Consider the following 9,007-nt stretch of genomic DNA (forward strand, 5'->3'; position numbering starts at 1 on the left):
GCCGGGCTTTCCTTCGGGCTGGTTTGGTCTCCCTCTCCCAGCAGAGGGCACGATGTGCAAGCGAGAGCGATGATCCTTGGCCAGGAGCGATTCCAGGAATGATGCAGCAAACGGGAACAAGAGCCAAAAGCTCTCACTCAGACGGGACGTGTCGGACACGGCGTGTGGTTGGGGTGGCCAGGGCCACTCACTGCACCCAGCCGGGGCCAAACACCTTCATGCGCTGTCCAGAGCACTTGGTTTCGTTATTAAACACCCCCGGAGGTCCTTTAAGTGGCATTCAGAGAAACGGCTGTGAATGCAAGAAAATGGAGCCAGCATCTGTTAGAAGAAACCAAATTGCCCCTAATTTTCCGGAATTTTGATCTCGAGAGAGCAACATTTCCCAAGAACATTCAATGTCCTTTAACGTGATTTACTGCAGGGAGCAAACCCATCTCCTCAATTCAATTGGCTCTGTGGGTGGTGTGAGGTCTAAATCCAAGTGTTTGGATTACTGATGCTTCAGGAACCTCATCTCTAAAAATGACTAAGCTGTAGAAAAATACCTTCCTGCCCGAGTCTTTCCTTCTCCCTGGATTATTATCAAACTTTCTTTGAAAGAGGTTTCCCAGCAAAAGGAGGGGAAAAGTTCCCTTCTTGCCTTAATCATTAAGTAAGGTAAACATACTGTGTAACCTCAGCTCCAATTTTAGGATTTTGGTCATTCCTATGACATGGGAATTTCCCTTTCATAGGCAGCCTTACTAATCTGTTTCAAAAATTCTTTTATTTCACCTTTCTGCTTTCATGGTGTTGCTGCAGTGATGCAAGTCCTGGCTGGCTGACACTCATGTACAAGCAGTGAAATCTAAATCACTTTTCTTCCAAGAGGCGAAGTTTACACAAATCCAATGTCCTGGAAGAATCTCTTGTGAGAGGGAAATTCCTTCCTTCAGCTGCCCTATGCCAGCTGTGATGTGCCCATCCATGCTCCCACTGGAACTCCCTGTTGCAGGGATGGGTGCATCTCCCTGCACCCCAGAAAAGTCTCTTGTTGTCCTGGAGAGGATGGATTAGGGGCTTGGTGTAGGAAATAGCTCCAAGAGAAACACAGGTGCTCCAGAGAAGCTGTGGCTGCCCCATCCCTGGAAGTGTCCATGGATGGATGGGGCTTGGAGCAACCTGGGATAGTGGAAGGTGTCCCTGGCCATGGCAGGGGGTGGATTAGATCCACCCTTTCCTACCCAAACAATTCCATCATTTTTTGATTCCAAGCTCTTGGCAAAGGCAGATTCTGAGCTCTTCTGCAGAGAATGGCCTGACCCCACAGCCACAGCTACATCAACCATCAGGAGCCAGCCAAAACGACTCAGGGAATCATATCCAAGTGGAGAATAAAAATAGCTCATCTGCTTTAGCTGAACTGTAGAGAAGCCTCTTTATTGCAAGGATCTGGAATCTTCAGATGAGGATGTGAACAAGGGCAATGGAGGGTCTGTCCTTGACTGCAAAGTGCTTTGGGTGTCCCAGCCATGCAAACCTCTCCAAGCCTGGTGTTCTGCCCCAGAATTTCCTTGTGGAGCATCTCCTTCCCTTTCATCCTGACCACTGCCACAGACCCCTGCTGCCCTCAGGAGGGACATTGGGTCACCAGAAAATCATTGAGGCTGAAGGGATCTCCAAGATCACCAAGTCTTATCTGAGCTGTTCCATGTGCAGATGTGGCACCAGCCAAGGGAAAAGCTAAAGGCCGCTCATTCTCCTGGGAAATCACTTCCTCCCCTTCTGGGGGTGTGCACAGGGCAGCTCTTGGCCCTGGGGGACAGCAGGAAGGGCTTCCCCACACAGGACCCATCAGCAGCACAGCAAAACCACCAGCAGCCCCTGGGTCTTCCCTGATGGCTTTCTGCTGACAGGGGGAACTCTTCCAATTATCAGTTTGATCATCCTGTGCAGGGTTTTGTTTCCTCTCCATCTGTCAAGGTGATCAGAAGTGGGGCTGAAGGGGACCAGCTGCCAGGAACTGCACCACAGCAAAACTGTGACTCTGCTGAGATGGGGCAGGAGATAGAACACCCCCGGTGTCACTGGGTTCTCTCTGTCCCTCTTAGCCAATCAAGCAGTCAAACGTGGTCTAAATGTTCACCATAAAAACCTTGCCAACGTGGGCTGTAACAAAATAATAATCTCCTCTAGATCTCTCTAGCAGAACCTCAGCAAAAATACATAAATAATGTCCAGACTTTAACAAAATACATTTTTATTAATTACAGCACTTCAAGTAACATTTCATCTCTCCTGGGAGTCTCTCACTTCAGGCTTCAGGAGCAAGAACAGGTTATCACAGTGCATCAAGTTATTAGGACATCCTTCCTGCTGATGGGATCAGCTTTGATTGGGAAAGTTCATCCAAGGGTTTAATTGACTTGATTACATTTCTGCTCTGATTTTACTGATCCCAGCCCTTGGCAGAGCTTCCTTTTGAGTCTCCTGAGAAGCAAAGTCAGTGGTCAGCGCTTGCTGCTGATGCTGCACCCACGAGCTGAGGATGGCAGAAAGGTCTGGGAATGGTACAATGATTTGGGAATGGCAGAATCATCTGGGGATGGCAGAATGATCTGGGGGTGGCAGAAAGATCTGGGGATGATGGCAGAAATTCAGTCTCTCCTCACCACAGCCTGTACCTGGAGGTCCCATGGGAATTCAGGAGGATTTGGAAGTGCCCATGGCCATGTGTGCATTGGGCAGTGTCAGAGGTATCTGGAACATTTTGTGCTTTGCTGGTAAAATCCCAGAGTGTTGAGGAATCAGCAGCTGGGAACAGCTCTCACACATCCACCCAAGCCCCAGTGTGGTCAGAAGGACATTGGTTGCCATGATCTTCCACACCACTGCCAGGGGAGGTGGGACAGCTCTGCTAATGCCAGCAAATCCCTCTCTGCCTCAAAACCCACAGCCATGGCTCTGGGTGCAGTACATGGAACCCTCCACACAGGGGGGTTCTCAAACTCTCTCTCCAAGGGCTGAAGCAAACAGCTGCGTTGCAGCTTTCCACCCTTTTATTTCTGAAGAAGGGTGTGAAAGAAGCTGTTTCCTGCTTTGCTGTGACAACCTCCCAAAACCAGCTCGGGAAATGTTCCAAAGTGTGACATCTCAGCGCAGCTCTGTCCCAGGAACTCTCCAGGTGTGGCTGATGCCCTGAGCCCATCTTGGACATCTTGGTGCTCACCTTGTCTCTCCATCCCACCTGCAGAGCCTGGGGGTCACCTGAGTTAGGAATATTTTAGGACATAGATCCTGTCTTCAGTAAACAACTACACAACTCTTGGCTCAACAGATCCCTGAGGAAGCATTTAAGCACCCTTTTTATATAAAAAATAGTGGGGTTGAATTACAACCGTGAAATGTCTTTTGTTTCACCTCTACAGTGAATAAAGTCTAAATAAACACACACCAGCTGTGTGTGTCTTAATGCCAAGGGGCTCCTCAGCTCCAAACTCTTCTCAATAACAGCTGAACAGTACCAGGAATCAGGAAGGTTTAATCTCCCTGGTGAGCCTTGGTCCTGGTTATTGAACAGTTTCCAAATGGTTTGGAATTGCATTGAAGGGCTTTGCGTCACTCCAGCATTCCCAGAAGAAACACCCTACTTGGATTTGAGTCTAGACCTGGGAGACATGCTGAAAAATATCTTGTAGTAGATGTAGACGTTGATAATCCTCAGCAGAATTCCCAGGATGTAGCTGAGGGACCTGAGCAGGGCCGCGGCCGCAACGCAGAGCTGGAACAGGAGCCCCAGAGGGCCGGGAGAGGGACAGGAGGCCCCGCTGGCCCTCAGGTGCTCATCCACGAGGAACAGGGCACACTCTGCGGCCACCAGCACCCAGATCACCCTGCACAGCAGCCTGGCGTTCCTGACCGTGCGCAGGGGCCGCGACTCCGAGGGCAGGAAGGTGATCAGGTAGGCCTCGAAGGCCACACAGCTGAGCAGGACGCAGCTCACGTGGGCGTTGGCCGTGAGGAGGATCCGCGCCATGGCCGAGGCTGCGGGAGGGACAGCGGCACCAAAACTCCCCAGAACCACGTCAGAAACAAGGCTAAGCAAAACCAGGATGTCTGCCTGGGCCAGGCTGGAAATGAGGACTGCAGTGGACTTGGAGGAGACCTTGGCAGACTGCAGGAGGATCATGGTGTACGCGCTGCCCAGCAGGCCCAGGAGGGTGCTGACAGCATTGGAGGAAGACAGGATGAGGTATTGGATATACTTCAGTGCCAGGTATCTTCTGAGATCTTTCATGTGGTCTCTCTCCATTGAAATGCCAGTTAGGGAAGAATACCTGGAATACATATTAAAAAAACCCCAGTGATTAAATGTAAAATTAACAAGATGGATTCCAGGCAAATTATGATGGACCTGCACTTGTACAGGCACATTCTGGTGTCAAGAACAGCTTGGAGAACATGCCAGCTCAGGATCTGAGCTTGTATTTACACACTTATATCATAAATAGGAGTGAAGTTTGTAAAGTGCCTGGATATTTTTAGGTAGCAGCATAATTTGTGTAATCTTGCACTGTAGGGGTCTAAGTGTGAACTATCCCTGTCCCTGAAAGGGAAGAACCAAAAATGATAAACTGCAGTTCCTAGAAAATACTAAAATCATCTCCAAATTCAGTTCTAACAAAAAAATAAACAAGGAAATTGTTATCTAAATGGGAGAGATGAGACGAAATGAGATAAGGAAGAGCAATGTGGGTTTCTCACAGATAAAGCAAATTGATTGAGCCCAGCTTCCTCCTGTATCAGGGTGATCAATCCTGGTGGGAACCAGCCAGTGTCACATAGCTTGAATTTTCTGAAGAGTTTCAATACTATTTCATGAGGTATTTTTAGGGAGGAGCAAGGTAAGAAATGTGGCCTAGGTAAAGCTGTGGTTAAGTTATACACAGCTGGATGGGAAACTGAGGGAAGGCTCACTCTCAGGAATTTGAGGAATGATGTGTCAGGTGGGGCTCTGCAGAGATCTCACATTTTGTGGTTTTCATGAACTGCAAGAAGGAACTCAGCAGAATTTAGGCCTTGACGGGGGTGTGTGACCAGTTCTGAGAGCAACAGCTCAAAAAAGGTGTCACTGAAGAAGTTCCAAGGAGGCTGATCCTCAGAGATCGAGCCGAGTGTAACAATTCCATTTCCCTCCTATTGAGCAATTATCTCCATATGTAAATTCCCAGAATTCCCAATGTCAGCACCTTGGAGCTGGTGTTACAGAGCTTTTCCAGTGCACTACCCAGCAGGTCTGGGTGGTTGCTTAAGTCATCACCTGGGTTTAATTTTGCTGGAATGATGGGAAGATGATAAGTGATTCCCATGAAATGTATGGAGCCAGGTTTTTGAGACTGGGATTCCCGTTGCTTGTAGAGACTTGACTGGTACCAGGTTGACTCATCTGAGATTCACATGTGCCTGTTCCCCTTTGTCTTTGAAGTTTCTGATCCAAATTGCTGAATGATTACTTTGAGGAAGAAGTAGGAAAAGATTTCTCCCTGTATTTCAGCTGAGTCAGCTCATCCTACCCTCCCTTCCCACAGTGATTAAGTGGAATAACGATTCTGCATTTTGTGGCAAAAGCAAATGATCTTAGAGGTCTTCTCCAACCTCAATGACTCCATTATTGGTTTGATCCTTTGTTTTGATACAGAGCACCAAAGCAATTCCAATCTAATGGAACAAACCCTGAATCCACAACATGGAACTCGTGCAAGTCCCCAGCTCCAAGAGGAGGAGAACCAAGCCATGATATGTACAGCTGAATCCTGATTTATCTTCTTATCTTCAAGCAATTTACTCCTTTGAGAGGTACATTAAGGATCTACTGTCATTATTTTTTTCTTGCAACCTACTTCTGTGTCCATTTTCATGAATTGTATTTTTGAGGAGATAAATTAAGTGCCTTGATAAAGATCTTTGCTCATTTTAGGGCTGGATTTACAGCAGATCTTATCTATGTGGAGCATTTGAACTCAGAGCTTCTGGACTTTGGCTCCTACCTCGCCCCAGGGTTTGGTGATGAGTCCAAGGAGGAGCGTTAGGAATCAGGAACAGCCGGAGAAGCCAGGGGAGGTGCCCAGGGCAGAACCCTGAGGAGCTCAAAATATTTCTCCCATCCTCTCTTCTTGAAACTTCAGCATTTTCCATAGTGCTGCCAGCATTTTCTGAACACCACAGTGTCCCTTGGAAAGGAACTGGAGCTTCTGGCTGGAAGGTGCCTTCCTGCTTTCTGTTGGTGACAGCCAGAGGTATCTGTCTCTTCATTCCACGGCTGCCCCTCGAGGCAGGGTCACTGCCAGGGCTCCCTCCTGCTCCCTCCACCTCTTCCAGACTATAATTTAGGGGTTAAAACTGTCATCCAGAATGCAGCAGAGCCAGGTGTGATTTCCTCCTTCGCCCCAGGGGTTTGAGATGTTTATCTCCTGTGGGAGGAAAGGGATTGTCCTCGTGCTGAAGGAATCTGGGCGCAGTGTGAGAAAACAGGTGACATCCCTGGCCAAGGGTCAGGGATCAGGAGCAGCCCCATGGGTCACCACAAGGGCATTTGCACGTCTGATAGGGAAGAGACATCCCAGCTCCTGGGATTTGCTCCAAGGGCTGTTTGGATTAATCTGATCCCATGAATGAAGCAGAGCTGGGAGAGGTTCCCAGGAGCTGGAGCTTCATCCATGGAGAGCTCCAGAGGCCCCTGGCAGAGTTTTGGCACTGCCAATGCACACCCTCCATGGGGACAGGGGCTGGGCTGTGGCAGGAGGAGGCAGGGAATGCTGTGAGGGCACAGTGCCTGCTCCTGTCACCAAATCAGTGCCAGAGAGCTCCCTGGGCATGGCACTGGTCAGACACAGCCTCTGCACAGGTAAGAGAAAGGTAAAATTGGGTGAAGAGCAGGTGCATGAAGAGAGCACAGGCAGGGGCTGAAGCCACAAACTCCTCCTGTGTGGCTCACCTGAACTCCCAGTGCCAGGATCCCATTCACGGCTTCCTCTAGCTGGGAAATCCCACCAGCCCACAAAGACATTTGGTGAGGAGAGAGCAAACCCTTCCCTCTGCCTGCACCTGGGCAGGTGGGATCACACCAGGTATGGAAACAGGAGTGAGGAGCTGTTTCCTGAATGTTTCCAGAATGGCCACATTCAGTGAAGGAGGAAACCTGAGCTTCATCCTTTTATTAACAGTTTTCAAAGCAGCTCTTGTGGCCTGTGGTTCAGGTCACCCACAAGAGGATTCCTGCACATGGGCAGGGACACTTGGACAGTTTTTGGTCAGGTGAAATCTAAGTTCAAGCTCACAGAAGGTTTCCTGAACCAGCACTTGGTGTTTTCAGTGTGTTATTTTTTTATTTCCACAGAAACCTCTCCTGACACACTTCCCAAATTCCAGTTAATAATAACTGCTCATTTGTCATAAATACATTGTTGTAGTCTAAGGGATACCCAAAAATACCTCCTGCTCTTAAACAATTCCTTTCAAAATTCCTCCTGGAATGATGTCAAAGAATATAGAGAAGAAGAGAACAAATTAAAAAGGCAGATTAGCACTGAATATCCCAACAGTAATGACGTGCTATTCCTCATTTGAAAAGGAAAAATACTTACATTTTCTGGAAGAAGCAGCCAGGGATCGTTTTCTGCATCCCTGCACGCTGTGTGATGTCTCAGCAGAGCTGAAATGCGCCGTTTCCCTTGGAATGATTCCTGGTTTTTATACACAGCACCCCGTGTTCGGCTCCGCGTCAGAGCCGGGGCCACGGGATTTGTTTTGCTGGGCAACTTCCTCCAGAGCTGGTTTCACAAGGATTACTCACTGGAATCATGGTGCCCATTAACTTTCAGCTGTCTGGAAAAACTGATGGCCTGAGTGGAAAAGGAGTCCCAGACAGTTCCTCACACACAGGCTGGAGCTGATTACAGGGAGCCATCCCGGGCTTGTCTGGGTGCTGCGTGGGCCAGCACAGGTTATCCATGAGAGAAACCCTCCGAGCACAGAAGGATGTCCCTGGCACGGCGGGACTGGGCTATCCCGGCAGTGTTTGTGTTGGCGTTGCCTGGGATACCCAGGTTTGGCGCTGCTGACGCTGCACTCCCGCTCCTCATTGTTCTCCAGCGCCGGAGCCGAGTCCTTCCCTGCTTCAGGAAATTTCCTCCCGAGGCATCGGTGAGCAGCAGAGGAGCAGAGGAGCAGAGGAGCATCCCACAGGCACAGCGGGGAGCAGCACAGGGACACATCCCCAGCCACACACGGAGCGCAGCTCCCAGGCTCTGGGTGCTGATCCCACACCTGCACCAGGACATGGAAGCGGGAATTGAAAGGCAGCGACTCTGCCTCGGTTCTGATCAGCCAGGAGGGTTCACTGCCTGCCCCACACCAGCCTTGCCATTCCCTCAGAGCTTCCTGAAGCCATGGGGAACTGTGGAAGGATAAAGCAGTGGGGATTCCAGGTGCTGCAAAGGATGGTGCAGGGATGGAAGCCCAGCGCTCTCCTCCTCACCTGGAGACACTGGGGGGAACATCTGCCAAAGGGACCCTTGGAAAAGCTGGGTGGCAATTAATAGAATTTGTGCTTTGATTTCATGTGTAGTTATTCATTTTTGTATTTGACTCTAAGGAGTGGATTTTCCCAGGGACTCTCCTTAGCAGTTCTGTGTTTTAAAACTTCTGCTATACTTCACAATTTCTATTATCTTTTTCAAGTCCTATTCTATTTCACAACTTCTGTTGTATTTGCTTTTTTTTTTCCTTGCCTGCCACGATGACACAACAGAACCAAACAGCTTCAAGAGCACAAATTCTGCAAACAGGCCACACTTTTCTCAGCAGCTCAAAATTTCACAATGATTTGGGGACAGATAAGATGAACTTGCCATCTCCCAGGACACCATCCCTTCGGTGAGATCTTCCACTGTGCCACCCACCCCATGAAAAGAGCAGGAAACTCCATTTTTGGGGGAGGTAGGAGGCTGAGATGGGGGATCTGGCC

The 9,007-nt window shown here is 49.2% G+C and overlaps 1 protein-coding gene across 1 annotated transcript; it reads right to left on the reverse strand.

The window, feature by feature from the left end:
* Window positions 1-2,316: 2,316 nt before the first annotated feature.
* LOC115948126 (lysophosphatidic acid receptor 6-like) lies at window positions 2,317-8,000 on the reverse strand. Its single transcript, XM_031058835.1, has 2 exons — window positions 7,626-8,000; window positions 2,317-4,319 (listed from the first exon to the last, which is right to left on the reverse strand). Exons 1-2 carry the CDS (start codon window positions 7,661-7,663, stop codon window positions 3,629-3,631), a joined length of 729 nt encoding a protein of 242 aa, XP_030914695.1. The 5' UTR covers window positions 7,664-8,000; the 3' UTR covers window positions 2,317-3,628.
* Window positions 8,001-9,007: the final 1,007 nt, after the last annotated feature.

Source organism: Geospiza fortis, unplaced genomic scaffold (genome assembly GCF_000277835.1).
Source record: "Geospiza fortis unplaced genomic scaffold, GeoFor_1.0 scaffold29, whole genome shotgun sequence".
Classification (NCBI taxonomy): Eukaryota; Metazoa; Chordata; class Aves; order Passeriformes; family Thraupidae; genus Geospiza; species Geospiza fortis.